Raw genomic sequence first — 25463 nt, 5'->3', positions numbered from 1 at the left:
TTAGATGTAAAAGGATAGGCAAAGTTTATCAGGCAAATGCAAACAAAGAGAAGGGGGGGGGGTGGTGGTTAGTAAGATAAATACCAAATTGAGAGGATGGGCATTAAATAGGACAGAAAGGGTTGCTTCATGTGGATGAAGGGTACAAGCCCCAAAGAAGACACAGCATCATGAGCCTTTTTGTGTGGAGTGAAGCAGCTATGAAATACATAAACCAACTCTACACCAAGTGTGAAGAGGAAGCGACAGGTATGCAGCGGTGGCGGGAGACCTGAGCACACCTCCCTTCACCTCTGACAGATTAAGTAGGCGAAGAATGAATTAGGATAGAGAGGAACTGCATAATGTATTTCATGTGTCTGATTTAATAAATATATGTCATCTTTGTACTCTACAGAAAGAAAATACACCTTTTCTCTAAGTACTCAGGAAACATGTACAAAAATAGATCATATATTAGCCCACAAAGGAAATCTCAATAAGTTCCAAAAAGCAGAAATTGAACAGGTTCTGTTTTCTGACCACACGGCAATAAAACAGAAAATGAATGGCAAAAGTTCAAACCAGCAAATCCAAACACTTTGAAATTTAACAACACTCTATTCAAGAACTCTGGGTCAGAGAGAAAAGCAAGGCTACAATTACAGCTCATTCAGGAACAGCAACAAGCAGAACATTCTGTATCGATGCTCAGGGGATAGGGCCAGACACAGGTTTCAGCTAAAGGCCTTATATTATCAGAAAAGAACTCCACAAATGGACTACAGATTCAGGGCCAGGAATTAGGAAACAATAACGAACCAAAGAAAATTAGGAGGCAGGAATGAGCAAGTTCAAAAGCACAAAGTGAGGATCTGAAGACAAAAAGGGGGGAAAAATCCACCTGACATGTATAAGAGGTATTTATTTGAAAAAGAATAATCCTATATAATAAAGAGCTAATATGCTAATTAGACCAGAGGGCAGAACAACCTTCCAGAACAATCTTCCAGAATGACCAGTAGGTGGGGCCACAGGGCACGAGGCAGCTGGGGCTGCAAGGGCCAAGCCCCTTACATGAATTTTGTGCATTGGGTCTCTAGTAATACAAATAAATTGCTAATCAACAAAACATTAACACAAAAAAAATTAAGAATAAGAAAAACGGGTATAATTTCACATGCATAGTTTATTGAGGGAATGCTACAGTCTTAAGCTAATAAAGTTTAAAAGGTCCAATGGATTTATTTAAGAAAAACGGAAATTATACATTTAATTTATAAGCAAAAAATGTGAATGAATTGATATGTGAGGAAAAGTTGCCAAGCATGTGAGGCAGTATGCATGTTGGTTAGGGCTGTGGGCTCCGGCACCAGTCTGCATGGGTTCGCACCCCAGCATCACCTGTTGGGAAAATTATTGCACCTCTCCAAGCCTCAGTGTCCCTAACTGAATGGTAATATCTATCTCAAAAGTAGTTGTGCAGTCAAAAAAAATAGCAAGCCAACCCTACAAAATGCTAATAGGACTTCCCAAAGACAACAGGCATTCTTATTTTTCACTAGAGGCCCGGTGCATGACATTGGTGCATTGGGTGGGTGGTCCCCTCAGCCTGGCCTGCACCCTTTAGCAGCCCAGGAGTCCTCGTGAAGTGGGCTGCTGCAGAGGTGGGAGAGGCTCCCGCCAACACCACTGCACTCGCCAGCCACCAGACTGGCTTGTGGATGAGCAACACTCCCCCTGTTGGAGGGCATTCACCACCAGGGGGCAGCTCCTGCATTGAGCATATGCCCTTGTGGTCAGTGTACATCATAGTGACTGGTCATTCTACCATTCAGTCAATTTATATATTAGCCTTTTATTATATAGGATTCCTTCAGACTTCCAAAGAATAAGTATTTCATATGCTACTACAGGCCTGGTGCATGAAATTCATGCACTGGGGAATGTGTGTCCCTCAGCCCAGCCTGCACCCTCTTCAATCTGAGATCCCTCTCACAAATTCAGGACTACTGGCTCCCAACTGCCTGCCTGCCTGCCTGATTGCCCCTAACCATTGCCCCTAACCACTTCTGCCTGCCAGCCTGATCACCCCCTAACCATTCCCCTGCCAGCCTAATCAATGCCTAACTGCTCCCTTGCTGGCCCATATATCCCCAACTGCCCTTCCCTGCCAGCCAAATCACCCTCAATTGTCATCCCCTGCCAGCCCAGTTGCCTCTAACTGCCCTCCCCTGCCAGCCTGGTCCACCCCACCCCCAACTTCCCTCCCCTGCAGGCCTGGTCCCCCCCACCTACTGCCCTCCCCTGCAGGCCTGATCTCCCCAAATTTCCCTCCCCTGCTGGTCTGGTCACCCCTAACTGTCCTCCCCTGCCAACCTGGTAACCCCTAACCACTCCCCTGCAGGCCTGGTCTCCCCCAATTGCCCTCTCCTGCCAGCCATCTTGTGGTGGCCATTTGTGACCATATAGGGGAGGCCATCTTATGAGGGCATGATGGTCAATTTGCATATTACCTCTTTATTATATAGGATATTAATAGTTTCAAAGCATATAGAAAGGTGGAACAATATATATTTGACTTTACAAGATCATTATCCTATCTAATAAAGAAAGAACGTGCTAATTGACCATCACACCCTTACAAAAATGGCATGCCCATAGCCAATAAGGAGGGAATATGCTAATTGAATGCTGTGCCCTCAAAGATGGCAGCACCCACAGCCACAAGATGGTGGCACTCAGAGTGGCAGGCACACGGCACAGCTGGGCCCACCCCGAGGCAGGTCTGACCACTTTGCATGCCTGTCTCTGGAGTCCCCGAGTCTCCTCAGCCCCCATGTTGACCAGGCCTTGCTCAAGGTACAGGCAAGCCTCAGATGGCATTTGCCCACCTGCCCAGGCCTGGCCAAGGCTTACACTGCCAACAGTGGGAGCAGCAGAAGTGTGATAGGGGTGATGCTTTCCCCTGATTGCCAAGTTACCTCCCACCCCTGAGGGCTCCCAGACTGTGAGAGGGGGCAGGAAACCCCTCCTAGTGCATGAATTTTCATGCACCAGACTTCTATACTTGATATAAAAAGCCTATATGTTAGCACAAAAACACAAATTTTCTGAATGTATAGGAATTACATATATACATATAGTATCTAGTGTTGTAATGAAAGAATAAGACACCAAAATCAAGTATTTCAGTTGACCTAGACATTCTTTGTCTTTCACTTCAAAATCATCACTTTGAAAGTGTTTAAACCAGTGTTTACAAGTATCTTGAGATGGAGCATGTTCGCCATAAGCTACCCAAAGTATACAATAACTTTTTCTTCAAAATAAAGTAATGAATTAAAACTTCCCACAAATGCTCTTTTTTTTTTGCCACGAAATTAGACATTTTTAAGTGTAAAAATATCTGTGATGTTAACACTTTCAGAAAATTTGACATATGAAGTTTTGAAACTTGCTGTCAATACAACAAAATAGTATACATATCAAATCATATATGTATATCAATTTATGTTTTACTCCATCTATTGGAAAAAATCCACATTATTAACTGGTACACCTGGTAAGGTATTGCCCAGGAACCGATGAGTGGTTCAACAGGAGGAAACCTATCAGTCCACTTCATCACATTGCCAGGCAACTGGCAACGTGTTCACCTAGAAATGCTGCTTTTAGTTATTCATTTAAGAAAATGGGACATGGCCAAAGATATGTGTTCAAGGCTATCTAGTGTACCATTATTAAACTTTTAAGCAACCTAAATACACAGTAAGAGGGGAATTCTTAAGTCTATATATTATGTAAACATAATACACTTACATATATAGAAATATACAATAGACTGTTCAACAGAAAGGACTAGTCTAAAACCACATAAAATACCTTAAAGAATATTTCAAAACATGAAAGTATATTCAAGATATGCTGTCCATTAAGTATAAAGGCAATGGGTTAAAAATAGTATATGTAGCATTCATACATATGTGGAGACTATACATATTTATCTGTGTGTGTACATCCTATCTAATAAAAGGGTAACGTGCAAAATAACCAGTAATCCATCACAAAGATGGCAGCGCCCATAGCAACAAGATGGCAGAGCCCAGTGTCCTCAGCCCCACCAGAGTCCCCCAGTCCTGGGGCGGTGGCTGCTGAGAGCAGGCAGTATGAGCAGCCTGGCAGAATGCTTGCTTGTCACTGTGGTAACAAGGCAAGTGTTCTTCCCCGGCCACGGAGGGCCTCTGGGTAGCAGCTGTGGAGAGGCCCTAGGCAGCAGGCATATGGTGGCTAGGCCCCACAGGGAGCATAGAACCATGGAGAGTGGGCCTAAGCCTTCAGGGCTCCCAGATTGGAGAGGGTGCAGGATGGGCTTATGGACCCCGTGCACAAATTTTGTGCATTGGGCCTCTAGTATGTGTATAAACATTTAGGTTGTTTCCTCCTTTTGATGCTACAAACATGCTGCAATGAAAAACCTCACATGTTTGCTACTTTGCACAAGTGTGAAGATCAAATCACCATATTTTTCTACATTTTAAGAGCTATAATCTAATTCTCACTCTTCCCTAAAAGAAAAGTGCTACTGGTTATTCACAGCAATATTGAGAGAGACAGGAGAAAGAAGGGGAGAGAGAGAACAAACATACATATAGTGACTTACAGGGGAAAGAAAAGAAAAGAAAATACAATGAAATGTCACTGTGGCAGCTTTGACTATTAATGGAATGTGAGAAGTGTTTCTCTCTCACTGGCATTCCACCATTCCACCTGGGTTTTCTCATTTCTTGCAGGGGCCTCTTTGATGCTGCTATTATATATTGCTTACAAACAAACAAGAGCAACAAAAGGACAATGTAACTGGCTTTCTCCTTGCCTCGGGAGGATAGGCAGAAAATACCTACCCTTTTTCTCCCTTCCTGGATTCTCTGTCCTTGCTTAAATCCAGATGCAGTAGAACGGAATTGATTTAACCTTTGGCAAATGTTTTTCCCTGGATATACTTAATATTCCGTCTTAGGAAAGGAGAATATCTTCATGTGAGAAGCTCTGGCTTCGTTCCCAAATGCACACCCCATTGGATAGTGTCCATGGCTATTTCAAGAGTGTTCTGAACCAGTGGGGTGATGTAATGGTTTTATTGGTATGGAAAATTTTGTCTGGGAGGAGTACACAAGATGATTTGTCTTAGAAATGGCCAGAGATTAGAGCTAAGTGAAAGCTGAACAGAAAGATGCATTGTGGGCCTGGATGTAGGAGATGGCCATAAGGACAGGATTGGGGGATTCGTTGGCAGTGGAGGATGAAGGGAGAGAAATGGTGAATGACAACTGAAGTTTCACAGTACAAGCCCAGGGCACATTAGCACTATAGATAGACAGATGATTGAACATTGCGGGGGGGGGGGGGGGGGGGGAAGATGATCTCACTTTGGGTTTTAGTAGTTCAGGCTCAGGGCATCAACTTCAATGCACTGTCCATAAGCAGCTTAAACTCTAACCTCACAGAGCAGATGGACCTCCAGCTGGAGGAGTAGTGTTGAGAAGGTAGAGCCCCATTCTTCATGAAGACACCTGAGCCCGGGGAGCATGGACCCATAGAGAGGCAAAGAGGAAAAGGGACCCAGTGATGGAGCTGGAGAATGAGGAGCCCAGAGGATGCAATGCCAAGGGCAAAAAAGATGGTTTCAATAATAAGCCATCAAGAGGCATACACAGATGCAGCCCTAAGATAATGGCCGAGCTGTGATCCATGGTTTAGATAAATGAAAGCAAAGACCTCATGCTTCTTCTCCCCCTGGCTTTCACTGAAATTAGATGAATGTGCCTTTGGAAAATAAAAATGCAACGTTGAATCCAAGCAATACTACAATGTCAATGTGTGCTTCAGTGATAAGCCAAATCTTCACTCAGTTTTAAAAGCTCTTGAACTCTGTGTTTTGGCAACTGGACCTCTAGTCATTTGGTGGCTTGTTTAGTCCACGTGGATTTTGCATTATTAATGAAAATAAATGAAATAAATGTTTTTTATTTTATTATTATTTCTTTTTGAATTCTCACCCAGGGATAAGCTTATTGATTTTAGAGAGAGGGAGAGGAGAGAGAGAGAGAGAGAGAGAGAGAGAGAGAGAGAGAGAGAGAGAGAGAGAGAGAAGAGGAGATACATAAATTCTTTGCCTTCCAGACCAAATCCACAACCTAAGTATGTGCCCTGAATGGGAATTTAACCTGTGACCTTTTGGTATACAGGACAATGCTCCAATCAACTGAGCCACACCTGCCAGGACAAAATAAATGTGTTTTTTTGTTTTTTTTTTTAATATCAGGCTGTGTCATTTATAGGAATGACACAATCTAGGCCCCAGGACTACCAATGCCAGACAGTGGACACTTCATGTCACCTTGCCATATCTCATGATGCACCCAGACACCTGTGTATGAAGATTTGGGATGACCCTGGCTGGTGCAGCTCAGAGGTTAGAGCATCACTGAAGGGTCAGGTTTGATTCCTGTCAAAAGCACATACCTGGGTTGCAGGTTCGACCCCCAGCCCAGGTTGGGGTACTTGTGGAGAGGCAACCAATCAATGTGTCTCTCTCACATAGAAGTTGCTCTCTCTCTCCCTCTCTCCCCCTTCTTTACCTTCCCTCTACTCTCTCTCTCTAAAAATAAAACAAAAAAACAGCAGTCCTCATTTGATTAATAACAACAAAAAGACTTGGGACAAACCGCAGCCTCATGAGGTGTAAGCACCTTAAATGAGAGCATCTTCCTGGCTAACCACACCCTAACAACCCCCTCCTCAAAGAAGGATCTACTCCCCCAGCCCAGTTCTCTACTGTGTAGTCTCCCCACCCGCACTCTCCCCAGCAAAGCCTCTACTGCTGGTCAGCCAGATCCACAGATGTGGGTGGGTCACCATGGTGACAGAGGAAGCCCTGATGCAGAAGGAGAGAGACAGGAACAGCAGAGGAAGTTCCTTTGAGCCTAATACACTGACCCCTGCTCTTCGCGTTTCTATGACTTCCAAAGTCCGGCACCTTTACAAAGTGCTTCATTTGACTCCAAGGAGCACATCGGAGGCCAAGGGAAGAGCCGCTGTGTTAGAGAGACAATGGAATGCCTGAACTCGTCTTTAAAATGTTCTTTTCTGTGATTTTCAGGTGATCATCAGTATAACCATCCGATTTTAAGCAGTGCTACCCAGACCCCTGCACATGGTGAGAGATGACAGAGAGTCCTCTGCATTCCATCCTCATTCCAAGTGGCTCCATCCCACCAAGGCATCAGACATTCAATCCCTGACTCATTGAAGCTAAGGAGGTGTCAGGAGTCAGGTGCCCACCTTCCTCCAGGGCCTCAGGGCCTCACTCTCACTTTTAGATCATTGTTCCCTTAGTGTTCTGTCTCTGATATCGGAGTGGTCTTCCATCATGAAGGAGAAAAAGTGATACCCTTTCTGAACCCATTTTAGCTTGCAGTCATCAACTCCATATATCCACAGCAAGGAGTGAGCATGCTCTTTTGCTCAAGGCTACATATGGTACCAATATAAGATGACATGAGACTCGTTAAACTGTATGGATCCTTCCAAACTAGTCAAGATTTGATGAACCTCAAAACCCAACTGGGTTCAGCCTCTCGGCAGGGGAAGAAGCTGAGAGTTGGGGAGCACAGGAGTATCAGCAGAGAGCGAAAGGGTAGCAAACCACACATCCCCCTTAGTTTCCAGCATCTTGCCACCAATTCACAACTTCACGTTTAGAGCTGCAGAGCAAAACTCTTTGCGGTACCTGCTCAGAACTTGATGGAACATAAGACAGCCATGTAAATGGTGAACTATCAGTCATTCTTCTCTCTTTGCTTGAAAGAATGTGAAAGCGCCAGTGAATTTTCATGAGAGAGAAACTCAAAAGGATACATTCTGCAGCTTACCTGGCGGAGAGACCCACCTCTCTCACATCTGAGTGTTCGGCATTGAGAAGGAGGAGTATTACAGTTAGGATGACAGGGTGAACTATTTTCATCTCCCCCTCTCCCCCAGTGCAAGGCTCCTAGTATAAATATGTGGTGATGAGAGCAATAGTTTAATAAGATGTTTTAGGTTGTGGGGACTCTAAAAAAATTAGAACTGGGAGAAATTGAAGAAGTCAGTTAAAAGTTGATATCACTTCTCATTCATCACCATTTCTAGGCTTGGTGATGCTGGCAGTGGTAATAGAGACATTTTGGAGGAAGAATTGGGAAAATTTAATTACTAACCAATATGGCTGCGAGGAGTCCATTATGAGTGAGCTATGATTAATTAGAAGAATGGGGGCCTTATTAATATAATCTAAGGAATAAGGAAAGCAACACGTGTGTACAGGAGGTGGAGCTAGGATGGTGAGTTCGGATCAGGACACTAAGAGCTAGATATGATCATAAGATTTTTCAAAAAAAAATCACTCAAAAGCAGTTAGAAATGCGTACATGCAGTCTGGAGGGAGGTCACAGCTGAAGATGTAAGTTACAGTTTGGAAGCAGTAACAGAAGCCCTGGGAGTGGGAGCAGTCTGTGCCAGAAGGCTGAGAGAGGAAAGCAGAAGGCAGAAGCACAGAGCCCGGGGGATGCCCATGGTGATGAGGCAGCAGCAGGAAGAGAAGCCAGAAAGGGCGAGCGAAGAATGCCTCACATCTCAGTGACATTCTGCAAGAACAGCCTTGCGCTGGTTTTCCCCAGAAGGAGCCAACACAAGTACAGCCTCCTAATTACAACAGGAGAAATATATTTTTTTTTCTTTCCCCTCCTCCTCCTTCCCTTTTCTGCCTGGTGTTGGGAGAGGAGGTTAATGAGACCTGGTCCCTGCCCTTGAGCAGCTCACAACCTGGTGGAGGCAGAGTTTGCTCTGTCTCTGATGCTTTTCCCAGGAGCTGACAGAGCAACTATTAAGAAAGGAGGAGACCTGTGTCCACTTGATTGGCCAAAAAGCATTAATTGGGTCATTATCTTGAGCCAAACACTATGAAGGCATCAGAAAAATTGGGAAGTCAGAACGCTGCTGTCAAGGAGACCACAATCTTTGGAGATCAAGATCACTCAAGCAAAATGATTAAAGATCCCGTATACATATAGTGGATGGCATGGACTAAAAGAGCCATGGGTCTTTGAAGACCAGAAATCACTGTGGGCTGAACAAATGTGACATCGTCAGCAAAGGGTCTTGAGTGAAGGGAAATCTGACTGGAGAAAGAGTAAGGAAGGGCATTGCCATCAGAGAGAAAGCAGAAGCAGGGGCAAGGGCAATCATGTGGAGGCAAAAGGCAAGGAAGCCCTGGCCTGCACTCAGTGGCTTGTTTTGGAGAACAGAGCAAGATCAGAGCAGCCAGAAAGGATGCACTTGGAAGTGGGCGAGCTGAACAATGCCCTTGGTGGGAGGATAATGCCAACAGGCAAAGGGAAGTTCGTTCTTCTCCAAAGTGAAGAAACCAGAGCTAAGGGGCAGGTGGCTCTCCCCAGCTCCATAAGCAGTGGCCTCAGCTTCCTGCCCACTCCATGTCCTGGCATCTATCCTCGTCCATGCCAGGGAGGCTCTTTCTGTACAGCATGTTCTGGTCTCTCAGAGCATCCCCCACCCCCTCGCATATGTGCTGGTGTGAACAGTGGCTCATTGGCTAGGCTTCCCTGTTTTCAACCCCTGAGTTGCGGGAACCAGTAACAGGACAGGATAGAAAGCCAGGGATGCCCAGTATTGAAGCTGCCTTTGGACTAAGCTCAGGAGTGCTTCTCTTTGTCCTCTGGTTCACAAAGTTACTGTCTTCCAGGGTTTAACACTCTCTTTGCCAAGAGGCATGGGGCACCACAATCCTCTGTTACATTTGTCCAAAGTTAGAGCCTGCCCCATCCTCTGGTGTTCCAAAGCAAAGACTATGGAGGGATAATGCGAGAGCCACTCACCTGCCTCATTGCTGGAATGGTACCACCGTTTCCCAGGAATATCTGTTGACTTCTTGCTGTGCCTCAAGTCAGTCAAGCACCAAGATATTTTTGTCTGCCTTTCCCAGATCTCCAGTCGTCCACCATCACGTCCCCTCCCTCACCCATACCTGCATCTCCCCAATCCCAATGCCCCAATGCCTATGCTAATCCTACTCTGCCCCCCAGAGTCCAGTTCAGCTCATTAATCTCATTCGTTATTCACCTTATCTCACTTTCATCTTTTCTTCTGTTCCTTCCCCAATTCTTTTACCCATGCCTGCATTGAACAACATTCCCTGCTCTCTCTCCAGGTTTTGGAATCTCAAAGGTCTATCTCTCAAGGGAAGGAGGGATGATGTGCTAAGCATTTTTACTTCCTTATTTCCTCCCTCAGCTCAGAGATAGCTAAGGGGGCTTCAAGGGAAGAAAATGGAAGGAGAGCAAGTGGTTTTGTAGCTCACAGTGACTTATCAGGCCCAGGGTTTGGAGAGGCCCGAGGTGAAATGGCGATGTGAGAGGTGAAACGGCATCATGGACAGTGTGGGTTGGGGTCTCAGTGGAACCAGGTCTTGTACCCAGTTCTGTGGGTATGTAGACAAGCCCAGTCATTCCCCCTCTTTCAAATGCAGATTTTTCTGAGTCAGGGAACTAATAGGCCTAAAACTATTTGAGAAATGACGGAACTTTAATGCCCAAACATATCACTTTACAACCATGCCTCTGTACCCCCCACCCCAGCTCCATCAGGCTCACATCTTTATCAGACAGCCCAGGGGTGCACTAGGAGAAAGAGTTTGCCGTTCAAGGGAAGGAAAACTGCCATCATGGCCAATGGCAGACAAAACAGCACCTGCACTCAGGCTTGTTGACAGCCGGAACTGAGCATGAGGGAAACTGAGTCACCAGCACCATCTGTGTCCTAGCACATGGGGATACAAAATACAGCCTGGACCCTTTCCCTCCTGCCTTCCCCAGCCTTCATCCTCACTAATGCGATGCACCCCTACCTTCTTTTACAGAGAAGCCACGAATGAACAACATCCTGACATCAGCCACCGAGCCCTATGACCTGTCCTTTTCCCGCTCCTTCCAGAACTTGGCCCATCTGCCCCCATCCTACGAGTCTGCAGTGAAGAGCCACCCCAGCAAGTACTCTTCCCTGAAGAGGCTAAGTAAGTGGGTTGTCCCAGGTCTGTCTCTAAGCCTCTATGACATCCTCCTGTGTCTCACTCTCTGGCCCTACACCCAAGGGACTTGTGTGAAATCCCAAAAACAAAGAGCGAGGGTAGCATGGAAGAAGACCATGGACAAGCTCCTTGTTTTCATACTTTGAGGCCTGAGCCTATTTCCCCTTTAGATAGAACAGGAGCCATGGAATCCTCAGGTCCGCATTCCCCCAGAAGGCATGCAGGAGAGAACCACCTCCAACCCATGGGCCTTCTCACCCTCAAGATCTTGGGAGTAGAGGCGGCCAACACCAGAGCTTTCTCTGAGTCCCCTCACTGGGCCCCCAAACCACTGCCTCCCTAATCCAGCCAACACTGTCTTGAGAACCTGAGATGGCCCACTCTCCTATTCATACCCCATTTGATCAGCTGAGTCCAGTTCACCCAGTAATCCCAGCTCTGCATTTGAGTCTGGAAGGCTCCAGGGATTGATGGGGATACAAGAAACAGCCTGATTGGTTTAAGATGTTACAGTGTCTAGAAGATGCATGGCGAAGAGCTCTTCCCTCCTATCTTCCCACCCTTGGAACTGCTGCCCCCGCATCCCCATAAGTCCATTTTTAGGACCCCCCAACTAAGGACTGAGCATTTGCTTGAAGCTATGGGTTAATCTACCATCAGAGCAGCCAGCACATAAGTCCAGATCAGGTGGAATGGTGAGTTTCATGGCAAGCAGTGGGGATCTTCAATGATCTAAGGACCCCAATGCATGCCTAGGCTGGGAGGATATGTGGCTCAGGAGGCAGGACCTAGCCAGAGGTTGTCCTCTGGGAAAACTGAGGAGCAGTCAGCATTCCCATATTCTGCAGAGATTGAAAAGCCTGTCTGTAGGAAGCCCCATTCCTAAAATTTGGGACAAAATAGGCATAGGTACCCTGGGTAAGTTCAAGGGTTCAGCAGGCAGAGAGTCTGGGAGGGCCTCCCGCATGGAGACCAGGGGAAGCACCTGAAAGAAGTGCTAATTATTCTCGCTCGATGAGCGTGCACATAAGAGGTATGTAGCTTGATTCTGTGGTGTGTGGGGGCCGGATACCCACGTGCTGGCTTCCTATGCATGAGCTCTTACTCCAGAGAAAGTGCTACTCCATTCCTAAGTTACCAATGTAGCTTTCTCACAGTGCCTGGTGGTTGGCTCAGCTTCACTGTAGCAGGAGCAGGCTCTGCAACCCAGCCCCCTTGGAGAGAGGCTCCAAGCCCCACGGGAAAGCTGCTGGCTGTCCCCGGGAGTTTCAGCAGCCCCAGGAGCCATTCTGTTACAGGACGGGTGAGGTGGCAGCAGCACCAAGCAGGAGTTGGAGGAGAGGGTTTGTCCTCGATGCTGCCATAGCTCCCTGGGACTCGAGGAGCCCATGAGCTCCTCGGGCCAGCCCCAGACGCAGGAGAACAAGTCCAGCGTGAATGAGAGCCTGCGGGACTCTCAGAAGCCCAGCCTCCGTCTGCCTGGGCTGCAGGAACCTAGCCCAGTCCTGGCTGCTGCCACGTGGTGTCACCTCGTCCCCAGCTGACTTCTCTGTCTGTCTGTCTGTCTGTCTGTCCTGCAGCCGACAAGGAGGCTGACGAGTATTACATGAGGAGGCGGCACCTGCCCGACCTGGCGGCCCGGGGCACCCTCCCAGTCAACGTCATCCAGATGTCCCAGCAGAAGCCCCTGCCCCGCGAGAGGCCACGTCGGCCTATCCGGGCCATGTCGCAGGACCGGGTGCTGTCCCCAGAGCGGCGCCTGCCCGACGAGTTCCGCATGCCCTACGACCGCATCCTGTCGGACGAGCAGCTGCTGTCCACCGAGCGCCTGCACTCCCAGGACCCGCTGCTGTCCCCCGAGCGGACGGCCTTCCCCGAGCAATCCTTGGCCAGGGCCATCTCGCACACGGACGTGTTCGTGTCCACGCCCATGCTGGACCGCTACCGCATGACCAAGATGCACTCCCATCCCAGTGCCTCCAGTAACTCCTATGCTACGCTGGGCCAGAGCCAGACGGCGGCCAAGCGCCAGGCCTTCGCCACACGCAGGCACAACACAGTGGAGCAGCTGCACTACATCCCTGGCCATCACACCTGCTACAGCGCCAGCAAGACCGAAGTGACCGTGTGATCCCCCTGGACAGGCCTGGCCCTGGACAGGCCGGGCGACTGGTGGAGCTGGGTGTGCAGGAGGGGCCTGGGGCGGCACTTTCTAGCCCCCCAGGGCTCCCTTCCCTTGTTCTTTCTGCAGGGGGTGGGGGTGGGCTGTCTTCACCCGAAAGCCATACTCCCCGGCACAGCAGGTGGCTGCACAGACCTGGGCTCTAGGGCAGTCACTCCCTCTCCCAGGAGAGTCTGGGGCGAGAGAGCAGGCTAAGCCCAGTTCCCCCCTCTCCCCAACAGCAATCCTTCCAGTTCCATGTCCTTGCTCCCTTCTTGGGCTCAGCTGCAGGCCTGTCAGCCGGGAGGCCCTGGCCTGACCCGGGCAGAAGCTGCCTGGGTATGAACTGGCCAGCGGGTGCGGTCAGTGGCTGACCGACTAGGATACTCGGTCTCATTCATTTACCTAGAACCGCATCATCCGGAATCTTCTAGTGCCTAAAACTGCCTGTGCACTCCGGAGCCAGGGAGCTGCTGTGTCCATAAGCACAATACCCATCTCCTCGGCCTGCTGGACGCTGGTCCCCACCAAGTGGCCCTTTGCTGAGCCCCCGAGGCCACACCCTGAACCCTGCCCGTCCCCGGAGCCCTGGGGTGAGGAGGGGCTCTCTTCCTTCTGCTGCCTCCCCACTCCCACTGTTGGGGAGCCTGTCCCACCCACAGAGCCCCCCTCTTCTGGGAGACTTTGCCCCTCCCCTAGCCCCAGATGTTTTACCCTGAATTCCCTTGGGCCTTGCTCCAGCCCCCTCAGAAGAGAGTATCGATGAGGTGTTGGAACACCCTCCCTAGAAACCCCGATTATCGATGATCTCCTCACCTCTTCCAGGCCTCTAGGTCTGAACTATGACCCACCACTCAGGCCTGCCTTCCCCTCCCCTACACTGCCCCCTGGAGGCTTCAGCCATGGCCAGACAGCTGCAGGTGGGGAGGCCACTGTGACACCCAAAGTGTCAGGGGCTGCTGTTCCCCTCATCCAGGGCTCCGCCTGTCTCCCAGCACGCAGGTCAGACAGGATGGAGACAGCGGCTTCTGAAGAGGGGCAGCCCTGCCCCTCCACCTCCCCCCACCCCACGCCACCCCCCAGGTCAAGGAGGGCGTGTGTGGTGGTCCTTGCACCTCATCCACTCCTCCGTCCCCATCACTGCCCACTTCCCGACCACATCTTGATGTGGAATTTGCTCTCTGCCTGTTTCCAGCCCCTCACCTCCTGCAGCTCCATCCTTCCCTCCTGGCTGCTGCTGCTTCAGACCAGTGCCTCCTCTGGGTCAAAGGGACTGAGGCTCAGTTGTAAATGTAAATAACGGTACTCCAGGGATTGGTCTGGGGCTCACTGGGCAGCCACCTGGTCTCTCCCCTGCAAGGGGACATGGGCCCCAGGCAGATCGACTCCCTCTGCTCTGTTGGGGGGCCAGTCCCTGCCAGCCTAGCCCAGCCCTTTCCTTGCCTCCAGATGGGGGAGGGCAGGATGTGACTGCCTCCTGGAGGCTGGACAGTGAGCTAAGCAGCATCCACTCCCTCAAGACCAGAGCCAATGGGGAGAGAAGGGGCTCCCCCATTCTCAGGGCCAGGGCACCTACCTGGGCTGGGGCTGGGGAGATCAGCTCCAAAGTACTGGTGGAAGGTCTGATGCTAAAAATGTGACTCACTACAGTCAGACTCCAGAAACAAGGACCTTGAACTGGGATTCTAGATTCCCCCAGTTCTGCATGTAATACATATGGCCCTTTAAAAGGGAGGTGGGGCTGGGGCAGGAGAACTCCCCAGTGTCAGCCCTGAGATTTTCTAGTCCTAACCCAGACTACAACCACAGGGAAATCAATTGACTGATTCCTCTGACTTATTTCAAGAATTCCAAAGCTCTTGTCTCCTCCCAAGGTTCCCATAATCACATAATCATGAGGGTATTAGGGCTCAGGGTGGTGACCACAGCCCTCAGCGCCCCCATGGGGGTAGTGTCCTGTGAGGCTGTGAGGACAGGGATAGCTCTGCTTTCCTCCCCTACAAACACATAAACCTTCCCCAGGGCTGGCCCCAGGGTTTATGAGAGTTTGTTCTAGAGGGGAGGTTAAGAGGATGAAGCTGGAGGAAACCACCCCAAGCAGAGCAGTTGGCCCTTTATGGAAACAAAGAAGTGTCTCTCACAGCTGGTCCCTAAACCCACTGCCCTCTAACCCAGCCCCAGGCCAGTCCCTGGAAGGCTGCCTATTGGTGCAGAGGGGAAGGGATATGGGTGGGTGAGAAAGGCCTTCCCACGTGTCTATACACACATACACTACAAACCAGAAACTCGATCTCATCTCTCTCATTCTATGAGAAGCATCTTGGCTCCCGTTCCCCATCCCTCAGGATGACATTTCTCCTAGGCCCTGTCTTTCTGTCTCAGGGGTTGTTTGAAAGATTGATTCCGAAATGTCTCTCATCCCAGCCTTATCGTTATCCAGTGTAAAACCTCTGGGATCAGATCAGATCAGAAAATTCTATCTGAGCACCGATTCTTCTGCTTCAGCCTGGGGTCTGGAAGGAAGGGAGGGAAGAGAAAGAGAGGAGTCCACAGACTTGCTCCAATTCAGTCCATAAAGATGACATCTTAACTAGGACACAGAAGTGTCTTATTCATTCGGTTGGCCCATCCAAGCTTGCAGAGCAAGCAAAGCCACGTTACTAGATGAGTTCAGGCAGAAAATAAGGAAGGGTTCTGGGATTAGAACCCGGATGTCATGATTTCTGCCCCACAATGAAAGTCCCCCTCCCCCAGCAAAGGAAGCCCAGAGCCCAGAATGTTCCTTTGCTTGCTTTGTTCTTTGTGCGAGTCTCCATTGTCCTGATATTGGAATGAACTGATATCTGCCCGGTTCCCTCTTCCCTGAAGGTTCTTGCTAGTTCCTTGGCCTTCAATGACAGCAAAGCTCCCACAATCCCCCATTCCCTCCCACCTTCCCTGTCTTGCTCCTCCAGTTAACTCTTGACTCCCTGAGTTCCTAAGTCACAGAGGTTTTCCCAAGAATTCTGTTAAACCCCTCACTTGGCTCCCCAGTCTCTTGGGTGATGGGTTTGCCTTCTAGAAAGTTCCAAATCTTTTCATTCAAAATTCTCCTTTTTTCCACTCTCCCACTACGAAACTCTTTCATAAGCTCAGTTTTTTATGCCAATTCAGTCTTTCCTCCTCTCATCTCCCTGGCCTTGCCCTCTTCCTTAACTTACCTTTCTTCATCTCAAATTTCTTTTCCTTTGTCTTGCTATACTCTCCAGTTGTAACACCCACAACTCTCAGTGAAAACATTGAAAGGATGAGATGCTCAGATCTTCTGTTTGTCTCATTGGTTTATCCTTCCCCTCCTGCCCCTGGAAGGTGATGCCCAGGGCATGTAGCCAAGGGATCCTACCCTGGTCTTCTGGAGGGGAGCCAGAGAAGCTGCCCTGTCGGAGGCATCTTGGTTCAAAGGTCAGCACTGGCTCCTGAAGTAGGCCTGTTCCCCTAAGCCCTTGCCCCAGCCTGCCCTAGCCCAGAGGTTCTTACTCTGGCCAAAGTTCTTGTCCTTGAGGGCTCTTGGCCACTGTTCCACCTCACACCTGCCCTGCCTGTGTGTCACAGATCTCCCTCTGTCTCAAAATTCTGGATAGCCTCATGACTCCCCAAGTGTGGAGAAATATCCTGCCACCAAATAATCCATTTCTTAAGAGATACCTTGTCTGCCACCAGCCATCCTCCAATTCCATCCACAGGCAACTGTGGACTTGACCCCAGGTGTTCTGAAAGGGCTGCTGGTGACCTGGACCCTAGAAGGCATGGCTTTGGGAAGTGTTTGACATTTTACCTTCCAAATACATTCATCCATCATCTTCCCTAAACCTGGAAACCTTGCTCTGAAGTATTTTCAAGGAAGCTTGTTTTAATGAAGTATTTTTCAGGGTTCAGATGCTATTTTTTATAAATGCAGCATTTTAATGACAGAGTCAGTATGAAAGATATGTCTTCCTGAGCTCTATATTTGATTTCGGAAGGAAGCATACTACAGGAGGAAAAAGCTGGGGGCCAAGTCTCTTGGATACACTTCTGCCCTGGCTTTGTCTCCATCTTGCCATGTGACTGAGGATAGTCCTATTTTTGCTCAGTGCCTGAGTTTCCTGTAAAATGAGGGGCTTTAACTAGATGAACTCTGAAGTTTCATCCAACTCTTACATGTTAGGGCTTTCATTAACCTCCTTTCTTCACCTTCCTCCCCATTCCAACTGAGCTGCATGGTTCCCATTAAGTCTGCCCCACGGTGACAACCTTAGATGCCCTAGTCAGCCACCAGACTCCTCACCAGAACTTGGGTGGGCCCCAGGGTCTTGGCCACCTAGGGATGCTCTCATATCTGAGGGTGTAAGGGCCTACCCATTCAATAGGCTACCCACTGTGTGCCATGGAAGTCTTCACATATAGACGCACCTACTAAGTCACCTATGGTATCTGTGTCATTGGGAAATTCTGAATTTGAAATTTTCACTTTGATGTGGTCCTTAAAGCTGGAGGGAGGGAGTTCTGATTTCTGAGAGAGGATGGGCTAAAGGAGAAAGGTCCAGAGGTTGGCCTACAAGGGCATGTTGTCTGCATTTGAGATCAGTGGGAACTGCATTCCACACCATAGAGGAGCATTCACAGCGGAGGCTCTGTGTGGCAATGGATGTTCTATCCCCCGCCAGAACCTGGGTCCTGAAGACTGAGTCTGGACACTGGGCTTCGATCCAGCTGGAGGAAGGGAAGCATCACCTCTGGGCTGCTAGGAGTTGGGCATCCTAGAACCTTCCTAGCCCCTCAGCGGGACACTATTGTCCTCCCAGTGAAAGCTTGTGAAGCAAGATTGAGAGTACAAGTCAGTATCATCAAATCCATCTTGTAAATCAGCAAATGCGCCAACGTTCATCAGTCAGAGAAATGACGTTACCATGTTCCTTTCATGTCCTTCTTCCCGAGGGAGAGGGAGAACCCTGCTCAACTTTGCTGCCCACTCTGCTGGGACCCTCGAGTGCCACTCCATGGGAGGACTCCTTCATTTGCTTCATAGTGGCAAATATTCCTCTAGTTCTGTAACTCAACTAGACATTTTGTAGTAAAGAATTCTTGAAATTCTCTAATAAAAAGCAATTCTTACTGTAATATTTTTAGTTTGGGGACACAATTTCCTAAGGGGGGATTAATGAACATTTTTACGCATTACCCCAATTTATGGATTCCGTGTTTATTATATATGGTAGCACTGATGGAAGTACTTTTCTGTCTGTACCTTGCAGTTTCTTCATCCCCCATCAGCAAGCTTCGTGATGAGCACTGCTCTCGTCACTGCTGCTCTGTACAAATCTCATCGTTCTACTTACCTGTCGAAGCACATTCTATATGTATTGTAAACAGATATCACTTTAGTAAGATTTAGTCAAGGATTTTTCCACTTTTGTCAGTAACATATATTTATGGATTAAAAAAATAAAGCCGTTTCAACATAACCTGTCTCTGTAAGTATCCATGTGCTTAATTTTACAAACGCAGGGCAAAGAAAAGGAAAAGAAAGGCCAGGCAAGGCAAGAAGAAAGAAAGGAAGGAAAGGAAAGGAAAGGAAAGGAAAGGAAAGGAAAGGAAAGGAAAGGAAAGGAAAGGAAGGAAAGGAAAGGAAAGGAAAGGAAAGGAAAGGAAAGGAAAGGAAAGGAAAGGAAAGGAAAAGGAAGGAAAAGGAAGGAAAAGGAAAGGAAAAGGAAAGGAAAAGGAAAGGAAAAGGAAAGGAAAGGAAAGGGAAAGGAAAGGAAAAGGAAAGGGAAGGAAAAGTAAAGGAAAAGAAAAGGAAAGGAAAAGGAAAGGAAAAGAAAAGGAAAAGAAAGGAAAAAGAAAGGATAGAGAACTCATAGACACAGACAACAGTATGGTGATTATGGGGCAAGGTGGGGGGATGGATGTGGAAGAGGACGTAGAGGGAATAAATGGTAATGGGGGGAAAGACTAAGTCAATAAATAAATGGAATTAAAAATCCTGAAAGGATGTAGATCATTGGAGATGGGCAGAAGCAGGGATTGACTGCAAATGGAAATGAGGGCACTTTTAGGGTAATAGAAACGGTTTAAAGTTGGATTTTATGATGGCCACACTGTATAAATTTAGTAAAAATCATGGAAGTGTATACTTACAATGAGTAAATTGTATGACATGCAAACTGGGCCTTAATAAAACTCTGTATTCATATTCATCTACACTAGCACTATTATTCTTGGGCGGTAGGTCTCAGTTTGGTTTTAGATATAATTCTTGTACTTACCATGAGTGATTAGAGAACAGGTAGTTAAATATCGATACCATTTAAAAAAGCGAATCAAGTTGCACCTTGAAACTTGATTTAGATTTGGAGCCTTGCTCCAGGTTCTCTTTCTTTGGACTCATTTTTTTTTTTATAATCTTTTTTGGCACATGTCCACTGATGCTGCCAAGGTCATCTGTTGTCCTGTTTCTGAGCATCACCTGGACACTGGTGGGTTCAGGTTCAGCAAGCAGTGCTGCCAAACAGGACATGTCCTCGGCCAACTGTGGTGCCTCCATGGCTCCTAGTATCCACAGCCAGTTAGACTCTCTTACCACAGCCCAGCTCCATGGTGATTGAAACCCTTCTCTTTGGGTGTGTTGCACTTATGTTCAAAAATCCTTTTATTACTCCTGCCAAAGGCATTCTTTACCTAGGACAAAGTAATAAGCCTATTTACTCTTCTAATGCATAATAACACATAACCACAGATATTCTGAAACACATTTTGCTCACTACATCATTTATTTACTAACAATCATTAAACAATCATTATTAGAGTGCATTGCTGCTATGCTATAGTGGCTTTCACCCATAATGACTCATAGCAAATACACACACACACACTACAAGCATATAAAAGCTTCATTAATCTATACTCATTATCGAAGGGAAACACAAAAGAAAACAAAATTCTGAATTGGAGATACTTTTTTTTTTTACAGAAGTGCAATTTAATTACAATGCATACACACACATATATTGACTAAATTAGACTAACAACATATTCCTAAACAGAAAATCTCAGACCTTCCTTATTAAACAGGTAAGAATAATAGGTAATTAATATAAAAATTGTCAAGAGGTATGGTTCAAAGAGTTCTGAACATGCTTTAAATGGTATTTATAAAATACCTTAAAAGATCATTCTCATAGCCCTGGTCAGCATTGCCCAGTGGTTAGAGCATTGCCCTGGGTTCCAAAAGATCATGGTTTGATTCCTAGGCAAAAACACATCCCTGGGTTGCCAGTTCCACGCCCCATCCCTGGTTGGGGCATGTGCCGAAGACAACCAGTCTATGTGTCTCTCTCACATCCAGGTCTCTCTCTCCCCTTCTTATTTCTGAAAGCAATGGGGAGAAAAAAAATCCTCATATGAGGATTAACAAAACAAAAAAAAAGTATTCTCTTAAATAGGCTAAATGGCCCCTTTAAATACCATCAATTTTAACAATTCAGTTTAATTTTTTCTCTTTGATTCTCAAAAGTAAACCTCAATTTAAGCCCTATCACATTTGTTACTAATTCCAAATTGGCAAAATTTGAATAAATTAGGTCTTAATATACCACCATTAATAAGCCAAGGCCAGTGAAATCTCAGGTTGAAATCACAGAGGTGCCAGGAGTACTAGGCAGCTTTTCACATTCAATGTCACTTTAGACACTAATCTTTTTCTTCTCTGGTTAAGCAATAAGGAATCACAAAACCTCTAGAAAAAAGTAAAAATATTTTCCTTCAAGATTTTAAGAAGAAGAGCAAGGATACTCAGTGTTTGGACTGCAAATGTGTCAGGAGTGGGAAAATCAGAAAGAGCAGAAGTTGGGAATGAGAGCTTTGAAAGTTGCAGAATGAGGGAATCAACTTTTATACTAAGGATGTGTTGTCAATGTCATCTCTGGTTTCTTCAGCTGTCAAAGCTGGGATAATAGTTTCAAAGGTTTCTTCCCATTCCTGATATATGTCATCCCTGAATTATCACAAATCTCTGCTCAAACTATATCCGGACTTCCAGCTAGCTGAATAAACTTCAGGCAACCCATCCTGCCGACTTCCTTGGTCCTGTCCAACTCAACTTTCCCATCCCATGAGAATAGTATGTAGTCAAAGAGAACTGGGCTGGGAGCTCATTGTACTGGTCCTGCCAGTATTGTTCTGTATGGCCTGGAAAGACTTCTCTTCTTCAAATCTGTTTTCTATTTAAAACAAAGTGAATGGCCCAGACCACTCTAAGTCTCTAAAATCCTTCTTCAGCTTCTTTAGTCTGTTTTGTGATTTTGATGAGTTCTTGCAGGGAGTTGGTGAGCTCAGCTGGTCCTAGTCATAGCAGAAGGGTAGAGTGATGGGAAGGAAGGAGAAAACCCTTGGCTGGAGCCACTGCTATATGATAGAATCTTCCCAGTTGCCAGATATGTTAATAAGTTGGCTATAGGGGAAGAAAAGGTATTGAGCTAGAGGAAGAACAGGTCCTTAGAAAATTGCCTGTTCTGTTTAACTTTTTGTCATTTCTAGAACTCAGCAACTTTACATAAAGTTCTCATCAGTTCATTATTTCCCTGCTTTTGCCCAAAGAAATAGAACTCAAATGTGTGTTTCAGGACCAGGGCTCTTTCCACAAAGAGGAGAGAGAAGTTGTTTTGCCTCCAGCCTCAATCTCAATCCCAAATCCAAGTTCTAGAAATATGTGTCAAGAGTAGAATATTAGGATCATTGCCCTCATTTCCAACTGTGTGTACCTTAATGACTTTTTTTTCTTGGATCATTTATAAGAACTACCCCTGCTGATGTTGATCTTCATTTTAGACTTGGAGAAAACAAAAATTGTCAACTAATCCAATGCTAGCCCATGTGTGCCCACAGAGAGCAGCATCAGTACCCCTGGGAGCTCACAGCCATGCAGACACTAGACTCCAACCCAGACTCAACCAGAATCTCTGGTGGTGGGACCCAGAATTTGTCATCTGATGAGATACCTTGGTGACTCTATGCACATTCTAGTTTGAAGAGCACATCATTCTACCTTTTATTTTTGAAATTCTATAACTTTGTGATAAAAGTAAAGACTTGGAATTCAGGGATAGGAGTAAATTTTGATCTATGTAGCCAAACAATTTTAAGTAATGAGCTTCGGAAAGAGGTTAGAACAAAAATGAGTTTATAGAGGATTAAATGTTTAGGAAAGGAAGAGATAACTGAGTCAGATGTAGAAACTATCTAAAGGGAAGTTTCACGAAGGGAATGTCCATGACTATTGGAAGGCATCATAAGGTTGAATGAGAACCGTGAAACATTGCACAAATCTGAATGTGTTAACATTTGAAGGAGCACTGGGAAGGGCACAGAACAAGAGCCCTACACTTGGGCTGTGGAGCTGTACAGGAGGAGGAAGACCTGTGCTTCAAAAACTTCTTGGGAGGGCAGGATGGAAGCTAGTGTGAGATGATGAGAAGGGGCTGCTGAGAGGATTTTCCTGGAGGGTCTCAAGCTTCTTGGTAGTGTGTGATGCAGCCTCACTGAATCTGGCAGGAAGGCTGGATGATGCTGTGAGAACTCAAATCTCCTTAACATATCAAAGAATTCTGTTTCACTTTCACTCAGTGTGGATCAGCTGGGGCCCCTGTTTACTTCCTCATCCTCTTCCTCGCTCAAGGGTTGGGACATACCTGGAGCGCCCACTGTGTGCCGTGCAGCTTGCCATCAGAGCAGAGGAAAAAGAGAATTCTGAACGGTTCGGCTAAGGGCAATTAAATGGCAGTCCAGAGGTGACACACAGCATGTCTGTCAATCTGGGTGCAGAGTCCCCACCCTGCCACAGGAAAGCCAGGAAATGTGATTCCACGCTGTTCCAGGCAGATAGGGAGCAAGAAATACACAGCGAGTAGATGGATGATCACCACAGCTGCCATGTGCTAAGAGTTAAAGACAGTAATTCACAGGGGCAAACAACCCCTTCTCTATTACTGTAGCAAAACCATCAAAATATTCTCATGTTGTAAATCAGGTAAAACTTTTTCTGCAGTTGATTTATTTTACATGAACCCAGTGGCATGCCCGTTTCCATTTCAAATTGGCTAGTAGATGTCTTACATAATCAGGAGTCTTTTGGTTACAAAAAACAAAAATGAACTCAATTATTTGAGACCAAAAAAATGATAAAACTATTTACTTTTTTATTTCTACCAGATATAAAAGCCTCTCATAGGATCTGAGGTCTGAATGTTTAACCGGCCTCTCCAAAGTGAAGAACATCATCCATAACCATGGCAATACTCTCTCTTGGTGGTACACTCTTATTTCCTACTCACTGTAAATATCTATTCGTCAGTGTGTGGTTCTTTCCACACAGGATCAAACCTGATGGAAATGACATCTTCAGCAACCCAATGGCTAGCTGACACTATCTCTCTGTGCCCCATTCTGAAATTCCTGAGAGAAAAACTCTGAAAATCTCTAATAATGACTCCCCTTGTATGTCATTATCTATTGCTGCATGACACAACATCCTGATTTACACACAAATAACAACAATTCTTCATTGCAGTAATCTCTCAGGATTCAGAGGGTTGACTGGGCTCATCCAGATAGTTCCCACTAAGGTTCCTCACGCAGCTGCGGTCAAGTGCTGGCTGACGTTGGAATCGTCTCTGAGGCTTCCTCCCTCACATGTCTGCTGTTCATGCCAGTTGTTAGTCGGACTTCAACTAGAACTCGCACATGCATTCTCTTCACTTGGCAGCTGGGTCCCAAGAGCAAGCATCTGGAAAGAGAGAGAAGGGGTGGGCAAAAATGAGATATTAAATGAGTGAGCCAGGCAAGAGCTGTATCATCTCACGTGATGTTGTCTCAGAAGTCACAGAGCACACTCTCTGGGTCGAAGAGTTATGAAGTTCTGCCAGGTTCAAGAGCAAGGGGCACAGACTGTGCTGCCTGAAGGAAGGGCAGCGAGGCTGCATTGTAAGAAAAGCATGTTGTTGGAGGATACGGCTATGGGCATCCTTATCTGCCACCTTTTGGGTCAAGTGTATATGTCTGGTCCCATCGCTATGGTCAGGGAGCCCTGGACCACATACTGCAAAATGGCTACACCTGTCCACCCCTGGAGTTACAGCAGTTTTCAGAAAATGAAGTGTAGCAGCTGCTTTGCAGTGGGACATCCCTGAGGTGTTGAGAAGGCATCCCACGAACAGAGCATCTGTTCATTAGTTCCAACACGGGGACTCCAGGGAATACAGTGAACAAGACATGCTAACAATAGATTCAGTGGATTTTTATTAATATATTCACAGGGTGTTGATTTTAAACTGTGGAGCTTTCCCTCCTTTCCTTTTATCCTTACTCTTTTCCCCACCAGTTCAAAAACAACAACAGTAACCCTGCATCTCCTCTTCCCCCAGGAAAAAGTGAGAGGCAGAAGTCTTTGTTATGCTTTAACTTTCACAGTTGGCTTTTGTTAAACTCTCAGTGGCAAGAATGCTCACTAATTGAAAGAGCCACACAGTGGAAAGAGAGTGTTTCCATTAGTATCAAAAGCCAACCTTTGAGTGTCAATGAGACAAGCTGGATAAGAAACCACCGAGTAGGTTGCGGTGAAAGAACACACTTTGCTACTTCACAGGACAGAGAGAAATATCTTCCTATCCTGAGAGAAGAAATCAGGGAGAATCAGAGGAGAGAGCAAGACATATGTGCCTCTGGGAGAGCCCGACCCTGATCACCACATGAGGTGGGCTAGACAGGATGGTGGAAGATGAGAGTGGACAATGCATCCTTCCCCACAGACTGGAGAACCGGAGGGCAGCACAGCCTCTACTCAGAATCCTGCCTAGAACTCAAGAGAAAGTTCCTGATAAATGTTCCATGCCAACATATGGCAGGTCTGATGGCATAAAAATAGCGGCAAGACAGATATACATAGAGCAAGCCCCTCCCCATCTTGAATTCCAGGCTCTTAGCCCTTCTACTACCGTGTTTCCCTGAAAATAAGACATCCTCCGAAAATAAGACCTACTTACAGGTTTCCTCCTGAGTGAAATATAAGGCATCCCCCCAAAAATCAGGCCCCCCCCCCAGGCTAAACATGAGAGATTTGGTCCAATGATTCTGAAAGAAATGGAGTCACAAGAAATTCACCAGGAAATT

General features: G+C 46.8%; 1 protein-coding gene across 4 annotated transcripts in view; it reads left to right on the top strand.

Annotated features, from left to right (window-relative positions):
- The window catches only part of SHISA6 (shisa family member 6), a 292296-nt gene extending 273530 nt beyond the window's left edge, over nt 1-18766 (top strand). For 2 of the 4 annotated variants that reach the window (XM_036452161.2, XM_045586524.1), the window contains 3 exons: nt 7142-7198; nt 10955-11107; nt 12703-18766. In XM_036452161.2, coding sequence (XP_036308054.1) covers nt 7142-7198; nt 10955-11107; nt 12703-13253 — 761 coding nt within the window. In that variant the 3' untranslated portion in view covers nt 13254-18766. The remainder of the gene's footprint in view (nt 1-7141; nt 7199-10954; nt 11108-12702) is intronic. The other 2 variants (XM_036452163.2, XM_036452162.2) reach the window with 1 other exon arrangement.
- Nucleotides 18767-25463: the final 6697 nt, after the last annotated feature.

This window comes from Pipistrellus kuhlii, unplaced genomic scaffold (genome assembly GCF_014108245.1).
Source record: "Pipistrellus kuhlii isolate mPipKuh1 unplaced genomic scaffold, mPipKuh1.p scaffold_m20_p_23, whole genome shotgun sequence".
Lineage (NCBI taxonomy): Eukaryota > Metazoa > Chordata > Mammalia > Chiroptera > Vespertilionidae > Pipistrellus > Pipistrellus kuhlii.
Note: the sequence above shows the minus strand (reverse complement) of the source record. Positions and strands in the feature narration are given on the sequence as shown.